We start from the raw sequence: 17,559 nt of genomic DNA on the forward strand, positions 1-17,559 counted from the left end.
TCTGCGTGAACTCTGTATATTCCGGTTCAAGGTATGTCGAAAAACTCCACCAACTTCAAAATCAAACATTCAAAGAAGATCAAACGCCCTTTACATAAAAAGGTAAAACAGAGATGTAGGATGATTTTGAAGTTGGAGAAGACAATGAGATGAGAGTTTATTGACCTACCTTAACTGTATTAAACCAGAATACACAGAGTTAACGCAGAGCTAGACAAGACGTGCATTTGAGGTTAAAAAGTATATAAATTGTCTTTTTTTTTTTTAGAAAATGACCGGTTATTTTCACTAGATAAGACCCTGTTTCCTCGTCCTTGTTTAGAGTCCTTTAAAGCTGCATTTAAACTGCATTTTGAAAGTTCAAACTCGCGGGCACCATAGAAGTCCACTATATGAACAGAAATCCTGAAATGTTTTCCTCAAAAAACATAATTTCTTTACGACTGAAGAAAGAAAGACAAACATCTTGAATGACAAGGGGGTGAGTAAATTAGCTGTAAAATGAACTTCGCTTTTAACTGATGGACTGCAGTAATTTGGATTACTTGTGGATTATTGTGAGAATTTCACCAGCTGTTTGAACTCTCGTACTGATGGCTCCTATTCACTGCAGAGGATCCTCTTTCAGGAAGAGTTTGGTAGGTGTTAAGCGTTGAGCATCCGTCCACAGCAGTGGAATCTGCAGCAGCAGTAACCATGGTGATTCAAAGTGACACCCACCTGGGATCCGGCTTTCCTTTCGCCTCGCAGTAGATAATGATGTTCTCCCGAGGGTCGATGATGTAATCCTTGGGGGACTGATGAGTTATTGTGGGAGGCTGAGGCACTGAAGCACAGAAACCAGTGTGAGGACAAGCATCTCTATTTCCCACACACATACACACACACCTTGGCACAAACCGGCACAGATGCACCACCTTTGCAGAAACTGATTCTGCATAAAAATATCTAAATATATACAAGTGCCCAGCTTCAGTTTATCAATGTAACCAAACCCAGAGAGACAAACAACCAAAGAGCATGCAGCATGCACACAAACGGTCATGGAAGTTCTTGTTGGAAGCTATAATTTACATATAGCTTTAGAGTTAAGTAATTTAATGTTTAATAAAGGATAAAATATGTTAATACTCATATCAAACTCATACACTTCAAACGGAAAAAACAAAAGACATAAGTAAAAGTAGACCTAAATCACAACAAATTTCACAGCAAAAGTGCCCAGACTTACATCCCTCCAGAACTTTAGCTTTTTTGTCCAAATGAATCAGGGAATACATAAGCAGAGAGTAAAAGAGTTCAAATTAGTGTAAGAGAAGAAGAGAGAAGAGAAGATCAAACAAAATCACGTTCCCTCAGTGTGAAACTTCCGGAGGTGTGTTGGACATTCATTACCCATCATGCAACTCTCATGCCATTCTTCTAATGCAGTTCTGATGATGCTGATTGTTTGTCAATGATACATTGGCTTTACCACCCTGACGAAGGTGCTTCATGCATTATAGATTTTAAAATTCTGGACTGTACAATAAGGAGTTGGCACTACTTTCTCCTAAAAGAGACTTCATTCTTTACCTATGTGTTTCTTTCTTCAGACCAAAACAAATTAAGGTTTTTGAGGAAAACATTTCAGGATTTTTCTCCATATGGTGGACTTCCATTAGAGTCAATGGGTTGAAGGTCCGAAGTGCAGTTTCAATGCAGCTTCAAAGGGCTCTACACAATCACAGCCAAAGAAATAAGTGTCTTATCTAGCGAAACAATGTCATTTTCTAAAGAAATTCTAATTTATATACTTTTTAACCACAAATGCTCATCTTGCAGTAGCTTGCATATTAGAAAGGTCACGCGGGACAAAGGCAGAAGTACCGACCCAGTGTTGACAAAGCAAACATGCAAAGAAAGTCAAACGCCATTTACAAAAAAGGAGAAAAAAATGATGGAGGAGAAAATGAGATGGAGTTTTTCACCCTATCCTACTTTTTTGTGACCTTTCCAACAAGATAACGAAATGCATGAAGTCACGCATTGCAGAGCTAGTGCAAGATGAGCATTTGTGGTTTAAAAGTATACCAAATTTTTTTTTAGAAAATGACTGATCGTTTCACTGGATGAGACCCTTATTCCTCAACTGGGATCGTGTAGAGCCATTTGAAGCTGCACAGAAACTGCAGTTTGTACCTTCAATCCATTGGCTCCCATTGAAGTCCACTACACGGAAAAAAATCCAAAACCTCAAAAACCTTCATTTCTTTTTGACTGAAGAAAGAAAGACAATCTTGGATGACATGGAAGTTAGTAAATTATCAAGAAATTTTATTCTGAAAGTGAAAAAGGTTTTTCTTTCTTTTTCCCTCCTTTTTCTTTATTTGGGACAGTAAGATTTTTAAAGGACGTCTCTTGTGCACACACAGGCTGAATTTATCTGGTCAAAAATACACTAAAACATACTAATACTTTGAAATGTTATTACATTGTAAAATAAATTTCTGTAATGGCAAAGCTGACTTTTCAGCATCAATACTCCAATCTTCAGTGTCACATGATCCTTCAGAATCATTCTTATGTATGCAAAAAGAAAAATCGTAATGGCCCCAAATTTTGAAACAGTAGTGTATCTCATATATTCATATAGTTGATTATTACAGCCAGAGAACAAGGGATATAAATAGAAAGATGGAAGGAAAAAGAGAAAGGGTGACCAATGCTCTCTAAAAGTCCAGGTATATTCTGCTTACACAGTAGTAATGCTGAGTTAACACACTGTCAGTATGTAAATGTGAAACCATCTCTAGAGAGCAGCAGCTGAGAAAAGAGAAACGCACTGCGAGGACTCTCAGTGACATACTCTACTTCATTTCCATTTTAATAAGGGTATTTTGGTAGTACTTTTTTAGTGAGCTTGAATAAATCTGATCTGAGAATTTTTTATTTTTATTTCTAATCTTGCCTAAAAAGCTCTAATAAGATCCAAGACATGTGAATCGCTTTAAAATGAGGTAAAAAAAAACATAGCTTTTTGTGCACTTCTCTCAAATTATATCTACATTAGTGGGATTTCGTTTCACTGTGCAATACTCACGGTCTAGAGGCACTTCTAATGCATTGGTCACGTGACCCAGCAGCAGCAGCAGCATCATCACAGCTCCTCCACAGAGCGTGCAACTCCTCTTCCTGTCCATGGCAGGGTGCGTTACATGAAAATCCTTCCCCTCCAGGTCAAAGCAACTGGGCCTTGTGATTCGCACTCAGTGTGATCATTCAAACATACAGGGGCATCCACGATTAGCCAGCAAGACTGAAAGAGAAAACAAAAAACAATGACCTTTTATGCTAGTAAAAGAACAAACAGATGGCAAGATCTTTATTAGGGAATCCGTGCTGGAGGCAGACAGTTTGCGTGGCCTCAGATCATCCTGACATACACAGAGACATGTGAGGGCGCTCAGCTGGAAGAGACAGGAACGCTGTGATGGCAGCACCCTCAGCACTGACATATGGATGTCAATACACATGGCTGAAGCACAAAATTACACAGCCTGCTGTCTGGTTCTTCAGAGGTGGGTTAAGAACCCAAAAAAGCATGCCTTCTTGCTCTAGAAATCTTTTTGTTTTATTGTTTAGCTTTATGCATGCACTGAATGGAAATTTTATGGAGCGTATCTTTTTAAATGGGTTAAAAATATTATGGTTTAAAAATGCAGCGCTCTTACGAAAAAAAAATGGATAAGTGACTGCAATTTTTTACAATATATACTCAAGTATAAAAATATGAACAGAATCAGGCTGTATAAAGTTTTCAGTGAGAAAGGAGGAGTATAATGTCTCAGAGAAGTGAATTAGAATTGGTTGTTCCTGTCTGTAGGTAGGTAGAGTGCTATCTGAGTAATTCTGCTGTGTAGCAAGCTGTGTCAGGGAAATGGGCTCTTGCTTTGCATAATTCATGAGCTCAGAAACCTTGACGGCATCATACAGCTAGAGAGAGAGGGAGAGGGAGAGAGAGAAAGCGTGAGTCTGTAGAGCTAAAGATTTATTTCAAGGTGAAGGACTTAGACATTGAAGACAGAGACTGGTTCTTCTGGATATCATATGTACCAAGAGTATCACTTAGGCCTTGATCTGAAATCTACAGGTTTTGTAATGAACAGGACTGGTTTCCTAGATACACTTTAGGCAGTGATAACTCTACAGTAGAGCCCAGTTGCTTGGACACGGATTAAAAGCAGAATATAGTTTAAAAAAAAAAAAAATCTAAGATCACATTAGACAAAATGTACAGAGAGGAAAATAAAAATATTATCTCAAGATCAAATGTGGTGGATTATGACCTGGAACAAAAAACAAAACAAAACACATGAAACAAAACAAAACAAAATGAAATACAACTGAAATGAACAACAAAACATAGAAAATATGAAACAAACCAAACCAAAACTAAACAAAAAACAAAGCGAAACAAAAACAAAAAACACAAAAATGAAACTAAACAAAAAAACAAAACAAAAAATTAAACAAAACCAAAAATATGAAACAAACCAAAACTAAACAAAAAACTGCAAAACAAAAAACGAAACAAAACAAAGGAAATTCAACAAAACTAAACAAAAAACTAAACGAAATTAAACTAAATGAAAAACAAAAAACTAAGCGAAAAAAATAAAAAAAAAACTAAAATCTAAACAAAATGAAAAACAAAACAAAAAAACAAAGTGAAACCAAATGAAAAACAAAACAAAAAACATGAAACTAAAATCTAAACAAAAACACAACGAAATGAGATGAAAAACAACACAAAGGAAACAAAACAAAACAAAAAACTAAACTAAAACAAAAAATATAAAACAAACCAAAACTAAACAAAAAAACACAGCAAAAAGGAAAACTAAACTAAACTAAACAAAAAATTAAACAAAACGAAATGAAACAACAACTAAATTAAGTGAAACTAAACTAAACAAAAAACAAAGTGAAATAAAACAAAATGAAAAACAAGACAAAACTAAATGAAACAAAACTTAAAAAAAGCAAAATGAAAACCAAAACAAATAAAACAAAAAAAAACAAATTAAAAAACAACTAAATTAGCGAAACAAAATGAAAAACAAAAAACATGAAACTAAACAAATTAAAACAAAAACAAAAAGTGTCAATCAAATAAAAAAGTGGATAGGAAACTATTTTGAAAAAGGAACCACTGTCCACTGACTACAGTCAAAAAAAATGACAGACATTAGTAAAGGAATTCAAGGGCCTATTAACACATTTTCTGGCTGAAGAAAAGGCAATAGCAGAAGACAAGTGGATTTACCACATTTCAGTATTTCAGACAATGTGCACAGCATGTCTGATGGCTGCTATGGTGACAGTATGTGCTCAAGTGCCCTTTGGAAAAACCTGAAGCGGTCAATTGCAGTTGCGAGAGTGACAGTGACACTGTCTTAAATGGAATCTGTCAATCACATTTCTTGTTGCCATGCAATGAGCCTGACCTTTAGCTATTCTTGAACATAGACATTGGCATCTGTGCCGTTTTAGAATGAGTAACAAAGATAAAGTCTGTCATAAGGTGGAGATGTGCAGTCATGTATAGCCTGTCTGAAATACAAATTTGCATTGCACAAACATCGATTCTAATCATTGCATGTTCAACATATTTTCTCTGGCAATAATGCATGATTTATGACTGAATGAATTAACCAGCAGATGTTGTGCCTGAATCCAGGCTATTAACATTCTAGTCAAATTAGCCAAATCAAGACAAACTAATGAAAAATTCAATTACGCCTCTTCATTTTTACATAAATTTTCATAATCGGTCTCAGATTTGTTATTTTTATTTCGTTGGCCTTAAGCCACTTTTGTTGATTAGGAGTGTGTGAGGACAGGAAGACGGGAGAAGATATATATATATATATACATAAAAATCATAACAGTTTATCTGCTTTAAAATGCTGGCTTTTAGCTCTGGCTCTTCGGCATAATTAGACTTTACAATAGCTCAGAGGGATGGCTGGAGTAACATCCTGCTCTCTCAGAACAGAAGAAAACTGATTTGGTTACTGCTGAGTCATTCGTATCATGACAGAATCACCAGAGATGGAGGAGAGATGCTGGTCAGCATATGTAATCTGATACAGGCTGCTATTTACTCTCTGATTGGCTGAACGGGGGACTAAAGGTGAAAGGATGGATCTCAATCTAGGACAGCCGGGCTGCTAAGGGTCTTTTCTGGATCAGCTTGACTAATTGTCTCTTTATAGGTTGAAGGCCACCCTTGATGGACAAAAAATGATAAACACACTATGTATTACATGCTCTAAGATGCCACAGTCAACCATTTTATTAGCAATTTTTTCATGAAAGTCTAGATATATATCCAAATATTTTATATTTAAAGACTTTATTCACATAGCTTGTATTATTATCCTTAAGTCATTATGCAGATTCACTTTCAGCAAGAGAAATGTTACCACAGGCTTATCCAAAACCAGTCTTTTTTAGTATTCATCTCAGCATAATCCCTGCATAAAATTGAGGAGAATATATGCAAATGAATGACATCATTTACATATGAATGGACTTCTACTGTAAAAAGTGAACAGAGACCATACCGTAGTCAAAGGACTTCATTCATATGGGTTTGTTTTGACCACATCCTACTGCTGCCTTTTTGGCTAACTTGTTGTTTGTGTTGACAAGTGGTTATTCGCTTTCACAAGAATTGAGATCAGAAGTCCTTGTTGCCACACTAACCTTTTCGTATTTGAGTTTATTTCTAGCAATTTAAACTACCTATTAAACAAACCTTTTGTCTGTTACCATAGCCAAGAATGTTTGCTCTCTCTACTGAAACTTCTATTAGTTCTAAGTTAGAATACTGTACGAATCCCTTTAATGAAACTTTCATCTATCACATGTGCACAAGGCCACAGAAGTGTGAGAACCATCAACAGAATATCCATCAGGTCAGGGAGGGTCTTTCTGAGTGTTTGTTCTGAATAAGGCTGAATATTACCATGAGAATGAGACACAAAATGAACGTTGAACGTATTAAACACTGCAGACACATTGCACATCTTATAGACCAATCCAAAAAATACTGTAAATCCCCTCTAATTTATAATTTTTTAATGCTACAATAGAAATATAAAAACTAGATGCACTGAAACACTCTAAAGGCTGGAATACACTATCTGACTTCTGCCCAGATTTACAGTATGGACAAGCTGATGCTAGTTGGCAAAAGTCACAACCAGTCTGCAGATATGAGACAGATTTCACAGAAAACCATGTAGACTTAATTTTTTTAGCTTCAGACTATGATTCTATTCAGTGTGCAAATTGAAACTGCAAATTGCAAAAACGTTCATGTCTCGCTAAAAAAGTTTTTACACTTCCATGAGGAGTTTATTAAGCAATTTGAAAAAGGAATATTTCGCAAGACTGCAAAGGAAACACACAGGTCACATGGTATATGTAAAAAAATCATACGATCATTGTTCAATGTGCTATAACCTCCAAGAAACACTTAATACGTGGCCGCTTTCATGTATAAGGGGCTTTCCCTGTCATTATTGCTTAGACAATTTACACTGCACACGTCTGCGGCGTTATGGTTCCGACACAACCTCCTTTGATTAAACATAGTGGTTAGGGCAGTGGCACTAGCCAAAATCAATCAAAATCCATTGCCATAACTTATTGTGAGAGGAAAAACTTACGCTTTGGTCACATAACATTGGTTAATGGACAACAATTGTAATAGTCACTTCAGTCTCTTTAGTAAAACAAAACAAAACAACTGTAAGTCACTTCAGTCTCTTCAATGAAACAAACAAAAAGAAATGTAATAGTCACATCGGTCTCTTCAGCAAAACAAAACAAAACCAAAAAAACTGAACTATTGTATTACTCACTTCAGTCTCCAGCCAAAAAAACTTTTGTAAATCACTTCAGTCAGCAAAACAAACAAACAAAAAAAGCAAAACAAAAAACTGTAATAGTCACTTTAGTCTCTTCAACAAAACAAAACAAAATAAAACAAAAAACAAAACAATTGTAATAGTCACTTCAGTCTCTTCAGCAAAACAAAAATAAAAAAACGAAACAAAACAAAATTTAAGTCACTTCAATCTCTTCAGCAAAACAAAACAAAAATCTAAATGACACAAAACAACAAAAACAAAACAAATTGGAAAGGAGGTGAAGTGAGGCCAAGTATGGTGACCCATACTAGGAATTTGTGCTCTTTAACCCATCCGGGTTCGGTGCCTTGCTCAAGGAACTCACCTCAGTCGTGGTATTGAGGGTAGAGAGAGTGCTGTACATTCACTCCCCCCACCTACAATCCCTGCCGGACCTGAGACTCGAACCCACAACCTTAAGGTTACAAGTCCGACTCTCTAACCATTAGGCCACGGCTGCCCCTCAAAAATTGGTACACTTCAGTCTTTTCAGCAAAACAAAACAAAAATCTAAACAAAACAACACAAGAAACTCTAAGTCACTTCGGTCTCTTCAGCAATACAAAACAAAAATCTAAATGAAACAAAACAACAACAAAAATTAAGTCACTTCAATCTCTTCATCACCACAAAACAAAAATCTAAATGACAAAACAAAACAACAAAACCAAAACAAATTGGTAAGTCACTTCAGTCTTTTCAGCAAAACAAAACAAAAATCTAAACAAAACAACAAGAAACTCGAAGTCACTTCAGTCTCTTTAGTAAAACAAAACAAAAATCAAACCAAGATGAAACAAAACAAAACAAAAAAACTCTGTCACTTCAGTCTCTTCAGCAAAAGAAAACGAAAATCTAAATGAAACTAAACAACAAAAAAAATTTAAGTCACTTCAATCTCTTCAGCAATACAAAACAAAAATCTAAATGACAAAACAAAACAACAAAACCAAAACAAACTGGTAAGTCACTTCAGGCTTTTCAGCAAAACAAAACTAAAATCTAAACAAAACTAAAAAATTTAAGTCACTTCAGTCTCTTCAGCAAAACAAAACAAAAAAATAAACAAAAAAGTTACTTCAGCCTCTTCGGCAAAACAAAACAAAACCAAAAAAAATTGTAATAGTGACTTCAGTCTATTCAGCAAAACAAAAAAAAAACTATTGTAATAATCACAAAACAAATAAAAACTGTAAGTCTCTTCAGTCAAAACAACAAACAAAACAATAGTCCCTTCAGTCCCTTCAGCTTATATCAAATTAATAAATCTTGTTTACTTATATACAGTAAACTACTTTGGTACAAATGCACTGTAAACATATTTAATATATAATGTATGTAACGTGTAATGTAATATGTAATGTAAACACACTAGGCCACTGGTTCTCAAACAAAAACATACACAACAAATACAAAACAAAACACACAAACAAAGTGCATAAAAAGCTCATTTCAGCATGAATAATTGTTGTTACTTTTTTGTAGTTCACAGCCATCTGAAGAATGTCCTCTCAGAAAGAGTACATGGGAAACTTATTTCCTCTGACAGTACAAGTTCTTCTCAACAGCTCCTTCACTCTGAAGAAGACCTGAGTCAAGAGAGCGAACCGGCCTGTTAATTTAACGACCGCTCCGTGTCCACGGCAACACACTTATTACACACACATGCCTATTATAATAAACACAAAACGCAGCCAAACCCATCCATCTTTTTAATGTAAATCCAAGGAGAGGACACTACTGAGAGAAACCTCTCAACAGCTCTCCGCTGTCATTGAAGACTGAAAAGAAAGCAGCGCTCTTTACTTTAGCAGAGGATGCCTTCAGGCCAAATGAGAGGGGACATGATTAAATGTCTCTTTTCACACCAAAATCTGAAGCTCTTGAAGAGGGAATTAGATAAAAGTCTGATGATACAGCAGCTTTATGCTAAACACTCTTGCAGTTTTAGAGTTAAATTTTGTTTACAAGCTCATTTCGGCTCTCTAGACAATATGCTGTTTTAATTCATAAGGCACTTCTGAGCCAATCAAATCCCTGTTTACTCAAATGGTTTATGAAAAACATTGCTCGACTCATTTGCAAGGGCACAAATGAACTTGAATCAATGAGTCAAGGAAATTGATTCAATTATCTGTCTGAACGAACTGAGCTGGCTTCGCAGCATGCATTTCATTATAGATGTTAACACAACAAACGCAAATTTGTCTTCTGAAAATCATCGGTTGCACAGAATAGGCTCACTGTGCTTGTTGAACTGCTCCGCTGGCCTGTTGTTGCGCTCAAAAACCAACAACTGACGTTTTCGGAAGCAAGATAATGCTAAAACACAACTTGCATTGTTTTAGAAAATCACTGGCGGGAGTTAGCATAGTGTTGCTATCTAAATAAATGAGCTAAGTTCATTTAACTCGCCGCTGGTATGAGGTTATCTACAGCTGAAGGGTCACTGTTCTTGCAGCGTCAGCACAATGAGAGAGCGCTCTTTCTCTCCTGAGCTTTGGGAAGTTGCTGATTGTCAGCACGCTCCTGTCTGGCAACTCACGAACTGTATTGTTGCTTTGTGCTGTTTATAGTTCAGTTAAGCTGAAAATACAGTGTGACCCGAACCACTCTGAGCAGAACTATTCACTTAAATAACACGCTCTAAAATCGCGATGTGGAAACTTGGGGAAATTTGTGCAGGAGGGGTTTTCGCAATCTAATTTATACACTCTAAAAAATGCTGCGCTAAAAACAACCCAGCGGTTGGGTTAAAAGTTCAACCCAACCCTCTGGGTAGTTTTATTTAACTCAACTATTGTTTAAAAATCACTATATGGGCTGGCTTAAAAATGAACCAAAAATAGGTTGTAAATTAAAAATCAGACACATAATTACTAGAGGCATGAGCAATAATCAAAAGGTGAATATTTATTAATAAGAAATTAAAAAAAAAAAGTATATTATTTATCTTTTTTTTAAAAAAAATTACAAATATCAATTTCCAGCCTATTTTGGGTTTATTGTAAGCAATATAGTAATTTTTAAGCAAGATTTAAATAAAACTACCTAGAAGGCTGGGTTAAATATTTTTTTAGAGTGTACTTGTGATGTTTTAAGAGTTAAATATTTCAGAATAAAATAAAATAAAAATAAAATAAAATAAAAAATAAAACTAAGTCCGCTTTAAGTCAGCATTTTTCAATTAAATCAATGCATACCTGTCCAGAAAATAAAAAATAACATAAAATAAAATAAAATAAAATAAAATAATAAGCTTTAAGTCAGCATTTTGTAATTTAATTAACTCATACTTGTGACATGTTCCAGAGTATAAATAAAATAAAATAAAAAATAAATAAAAATGTAAAATAAAATAAAAAAAAAAAAAAATCAACATTTTGAAATTCAATTAATCCATACTAGTGATGTGTTTAATAAAATTAAATAAAATTAAATTAAATTAAATTAAAAAATTAAATTAAATTAAATTAAAATAAGTTAGCTTTAAGTAAGGATTTTGCCATTTAATGAACTCTTGTATTTAATGAAATACTTGTGACGTGTGCCAGACAATAAAATAAAATATAAAATATAAAATTAAAATAAAAATGTACAATAAAACTAAATAAAAAATAAAAATAAGTTTGCTTTAAATCTGCATTTTGCAATTCAATTAACCTATACTAGTGATGTGTTTTGGAGTAAAAATAAAATAAAATAAAATAATTTAGCTTTAAGTCAACATTTTGCAATTCAATTAACCCATACTTGTGATGTGTTTTGGATAAAAATTAAATTAAATTGCAGATTTCGATGCAGGATTTGCAATCCAATCTATCAGACCCTTAACTGCTTCAGTGAAAATACTTTTTTATACACTTACAGTCTCATGGGAAATATAGTGTAGAGTAATCAAAGCCTCCTGTGAGGGCCTGTTTTTCAAGTTTCTTATTCCGGTAAATACCAGTCATTTGTTATCGACACAGCGCTCAGTGGAATATGGAGCACTGGCTGAAATTACTGTTTAAGAAGTACAAAGGGTTATTGTACAACATTCTACTGTACAGTTCTGTATCTGCATCTGTAAACTGAAAGTCAGACTAAAACATACTGAACACAGAGCCTGAGCTCTCCGAAACTACTACAAAGCATTAATTATTTAAAAAGCTGCCGGGAATGTTCAGAAATGACTCAGTGGTTTCTCAAAGCTGCGAGTCGTAAGTCTGACTTCATTTCTGCCGCTTTTTCCCCGACCACATGTGTGACTGTATTAGGGGGATGTTATGTTTTATTCAACACTGGTTGTAAAGAGCTCTCAAATGTCCCGCAATTTGTTGATCAGACTATATAATCTGCCTCAGTGCTGTCCTCTTGTGTAAAATCTGTACGCTCTTCCTATCAGCAATGAGAGAATGAGGGGGTGGGACATGTGTTTCATAAAAGATCTCCTCTAAGAGAGGCCACAACACTGTAAACCAGGCCTATTTGTATGCTGGGGAAACACAGTGAAGGTGAGAGGTCTCTCAATGACCAGACATGATGACTCTAGAAAAATGACAGAGGTCACAGCAGTGAGAGAAGTATTTCTAGTGTTCCAGCATGCTTTGAATGTCAATTATTGTTGCTATGATTGTTCGTATTTAGAACTAAGATACTTTAACAATATGTTACCAAAATAGTATGAATTCTGTTTTTATGACAGACTTTATAAATAAATAAAATAAACTGAACAAATTACAAATACATATCCCTGTGCACAACATGTTATTTTAATGGTATGCATTTTTTTTAACTCATTTACAAATGCTAAAAAAGTAACAATTCTGTTTTTATTTATAATATACCATGCTTTATTTTTAATTATACGTTTATTATGAAATAAAAAAAAAACACTACCAAAATATTAACAATTTTGTTTCTGTTTGTAATAAATTATTTTTAAATATTACATTTATTATTTAAATAAAAAAATAAAATTAAAAGTATTTATAAATAAAGAAATAAACAAATGTACTATTCTGTTTTTATACATTGTTCTGTGAAATCTCTTTTCACAGTTTTTTTAGAGAATGCAGGAGGAAAGGATCGAAACTGTTTTTAATTATTTACTTTTGTATTTAATATTTTAAAAATATGTTACCAAAGTAGCACTGAGTTTGTTTGTTTATAGTAGTTTATATTATATGATTAAATAAATATTATATGTATTGTTTAAATAATTAAATAAACAAATAAATAATTTAAAAATAGCAATTAAAAAAATATTTAAATATTACATGTATTGTTTAAATAAATAATTTAAAACAAATTAAAACAATAATTTTAAAAATGTATTATTAAGCTCTTATTTATTTATTTATTCATTTAAGATTTTAAAAATATATTACCAAAGTAGTACTGATTTTGTTTTTGTTTATCACCCTTTATTTTAAATATTGCATGTATTGTTTCAATAAATAAATAAATACATAAATAAAAACAATTTAACATTTTTTAAAAATGAATAATTTAAAACAATAAATAAAAATAATTTCCAACACATTTAGTATTGTTTTTGATGTTTTATAAAATCTCTTTTCACAATTTATTTTATAGAATACAGCAGAGAATAATCAAGAACAAGTTCTTTATTTATTTGTTTATTTAAAAATATTTTTGATTTTAAAAATGTTACCAAAAAAGTACTAATTTTGCTTTTGTTTATATCACACTTTATTTTAAATATTACATGTATTGTTTAAATAAATAAATAAAACAATTTAACATAAACAATAAATAATTTTTAAAAAATAATTTTAAATAATTTTAAAACACATTTACTATTGTTTTTGATTTTTTTTAATAAAATCTCTTTTCACAATTTATTTTACAGAATACAGAAGTAAAGAATCAAGAACCAGTTCTTATTTATTTAATTGTTTATTTTAAAAATATGTTACCAAAGTCCTACTGATTTTGTTTCTATTTATATCACAATTTATTTTAAATATTACATGTATTGTTTAAATAAATAAATAAATAAATAAATAAATAAATAAATAAATAAATAAATAATTCAAAACGATTTAAAAAGATTAAATAATTGAAAAAAAATATATTTTAAAATAATTTTAAACACATTTACTATTGTTTTTGATAGCATGTTTTATAAAATATATTTTTGCAATTTATTTTAGAGAATACGGGAGGAAAATATTATTTATGCATTATTTATGCATCTTCTTAAATTAAGATCATAAATATACCAGTAGCACCAGCTCAGTTTTTGTTTATAATATACGTATTTATTTTTAAATATTACAAGCATTATTTAAATGAATGAATTACATTTTTAAATACGTTTACTATTCTATTTCTACTCCATGTTCTATAAAATCTCTTTTCACAGTTTATTTTAGCGATTACAGGAGGAAGGGATGAGCTGGCACACTGCTTTCTCTGTTCCATCTGTTCGGCTCTCAGATAAACTGTGGTCATCTGTCCACATGCTGTATGTGGGTGAACAGGAGCTTTTACAGTATGTGCAGATATCACTGCCATTACACTCTTCAAAATGTGCTATGATGTAATACATGTCATGCCATCTAATCCTTTTGTGGAAGCAAGAACAGAATTTCCAGGAAACACATTAAGCTGTAGTCACAAAGCCAGAGTTCAAATCTGCATCGCAGACAAAGATTAAAGCGATAACTGACCAAGAAGATTCGGAATATAACACAAAAGACATACTGACTGCTTTAATGACACTTGAAGTAGTCATTCACAGAAAATCTGACCGTCACTAATAGTCATTCTGCCTTTGTGCTCTAAAGAAAGACGTTCATTTAGATTTTAAATGACATGAGGTTGAGCAAATGATTCAAAAAAAAAAAAATCCGCCATCAACTATTTCTTTAAAGTCAAACCAAATGGTTTATAAAAAAGAATCATCATGGAAATATGTCACAGACTGTGTCTCAGTCCGCACAAACAAACCAAAAAAATGTTGACAGCATTATACGTCATATAAACAACTTCCCAGCAGCATTATCATGCTCATGCGCACACCACAGATCGCTGTCTATTTCTATCAGTTCTTTCTAAACACAGCTGAGCTCTGAAACAGCCCGTCTGGATATCTGCTCTTACAGGGCCAGACGCTCACAGTAACGTCTAAGCACAGCAGGGATCATCATTAGTGGAGAATCACATTCAGCCCATTCATTTCAAGTTAAATCTTTAGAACACATTTTCACTACAGTATCAGTGTTTGGAGCATGTAAAATGTGTATTTAACATGCCATATCTACTGAACCACTATCACTCGCATTCCTAGAACAAGAAGTCAAATAGCATGTATGTTTTTAATACATTAGCCTTGGCAGGAGTCTGAAGGATTCTGGATAAAAAAAAGTGACTTGTGGCTTGAAGACATTTTTTATTCTACCGATTCATTTTTTCACAGAACCAGAGATATTTTTCCCTGAATTAAATCAGATTAGATTATATAAGGCTTTATTGATCCATTGGATTTTTTTGCAGGAAGTGTCTCACTTGTTGCCTAACACTGCTGACAACCGGTTTGTGTCCTCAGAGGGCAAATCGAACACTTTGGATGACAGAGCAACATATGTTGCTTCAACTGCAGATTCAGCACATTTACTGATCAGTGCTTTCAAGTGTTTTTCTTTTTTTCTCTATAATGTGTATATTTGGTTGTACTACACTGTAAAAAATAAAAAACACAATTTGTTGAGTCAGCTTAAAATAATTTGTTACCCTGCTGCCTTAAAATTTTAAGTTCAGTCAACTTAAAATGTTAAGTTGTACTAAGTAGCAACTTAGATATTTGTGTTTGCGAAACTTGACAGATGGGTAAGTAACCCAACTGCCTTAATATTTTAAGTTGATTCAACTTCTAAGTTGTCACTTAGTATAATTTAACATTTTAAGTTGAATAAACTTTTTTTGACTCGACTGAACTTAAAATTTTAAGGTGGCCAGTAATTATTTTAAGTTGACTCAACAAATTGTTTTTTATAGTGTTTGTGTTTTAGTGTGCTTTACACTTTTAGCTACTATGCTGCATCTGAATTTCCTCTTTTTGGTTTCAGAGCCCTGAAATTAGAGTTAAAAGGTTTGTTAATACAAAATTGTTTTTCCAAACCAAATATGACTTGCTTTATTAAGTGGAGGGTAGAATCCTGTCACTTTCAGTGCAATTTCAACTAATTGAGACTGAAGCATTTAATCTTTAAAAGGATAGTTCACCCTTAGTTCTGTCATTGATTACTCATAATCATGTCGTTCCAGACCCTGTAAGACCTTCGTTTAACTTCAGAACACAGATTAATTTATTCAACAGCACAAAAATTATTTTTGTAGTTTCATAAAATTATGGTTGAACCACTGATGTCACATGGACTATTTTAACAATGTCCTTACTACCTTTTTGGGCCTTGAACGTGGTAGTACCGGTGCTGTCTACGCAGGGTCAGAAAGCTCTCAGATTTCATTAAAAATATCTTTTGTGTTCTGAAGATGAGCAAAGGTCTTACGGGTTTGGAACAACATAAAGGTGAGTAAGTAATGACAGAATTTTCATTTTTGGGTGAACTATCCAGTTCAAAATCTTTGAATGATTTATTCACCAATGATCCAGTTCTACAAACTCAGTTGCAACTGAGACAAAGCTACATACAGTGTGACTTTTATGATACTTAGGACTCTTCTGAGTTCTCTGAAGCTTTTAAAGCACCAGCTCTTACAATCTTATTGAAGGATAACAGTGGCCAGCACATTCTTCGAAAGTTCTCATTTTGTGTTCCGCAAAAGAAATTAGGGATTGGATCAACAGGATGACCAAATTTTCATATTTGGATGAATTATCCTATTAAATAAGAGACACCCAAAACTAGGATCTATGGACTAACTTGACCTTTGATTTCTCCAGCCATGCTAAATCACAAGAGGAGGAAAAAACAGGGGAAAAAACATGACATTGACGGATATCTTAATTTTTATATTTGTTTTACATTTGAAAACTTTAGATGCAAAACCCTGAGATTTTTCACTATATGATTTTCACATCCATCTTTTCACACTGAGGACAACTGAGCGACTCATATGCAACTATTACAGAAGTTTCAAACACTCACTGATGCTTCAGAAGGAAAAACACTGCATTAAGAGCCGGGGGTAAAAACTTTTGAACAATATGAAGATTTTTCTTATTTTGCCTAAAAAATGTCTTTTTTTTATTATTTAGTACGGCCCTTCAGAAGCTACAGAAGATACTTACATGTTTCCCAGAAGACAAAATAAGTTAAATTTACCCTGATCTTCAAATTCAAAAACTTTTTAACACATTGTGTTTTCTTCCGAAGCATCGGTGAGCGTTTGAACCGGCTATAATAGTTGCATACGAGTCCCTCAGTTGTCCTCAGAGTGAAAAGATGGATCTCAAAATCATACAGTCATTGTTGGAAAGGGTTCAAATACACAAAAATGCTGAAAAAACGAAGAATTTGTGGGACCTGAAGGATTTTTTTGAAGAACAATGGGCATTTTAACTGTTCAGGACAAATAAGGAACTAATGAAAAACTATCACTAAAAAAACAAACAAAAGAA

At 33.2% G+C, this 17,559-nt stretch overlaps 1 protein-coding gene across 8 annotated transcripts in view; it reads right to left on the reverse strand.

The window, feature by feature from the left end:
* nrcama (neuronal cell adhesion molecule a) overlaps window positions 1–17,559 on the reverse strand; it is a 60,680-nt gene that overhangs the window by 20,823 nt on the left and 22,298 nt on the right. For 5 of the 8 annotated variants that reach the window (XM_051107375.1, XM_051107378.1, XM_051107380.1 and 2 more), the window contains exons 3-5: window positions 3,083–3,298; window positions 1,232–1,249; window positions 721–826 (exon numbers count right to left, since the gene is read on the reverse strand). In XM_051107375.1, coding sequence (XP_050963332.1) covers window positions 721–826; window positions 1,232–1,249; window positions 3,083–3,182 — 224 coding nt within the window. In that variant the 5' untranslated portion in view covers window positions 3,183–3,298. The remainder of the gene's footprint in view (window positions 1–720; window positions 827–1,231; window positions 1,250–3,082; window positions 3,299–17,559) is intronic. The other 3 variants (XM_051107377.1, XM_051107379.1, XM_051107381.1) reach the window with 1 other exon arrangement.

Source organism: Labeo rohita, chromosome 4, assembly GCF_022985175.1.
Source record: "Labeo rohita strain BAU-BD-2019 chromosome 4, IGBB_LRoh.1.0, whole genome shotgun sequence".
Taxonomy (NCBI): Eukaryota; Metazoa; Chordata; class Actinopteri; order Cypriniformes; family Cyprinidae; genus Labeo; species Labeo rohita.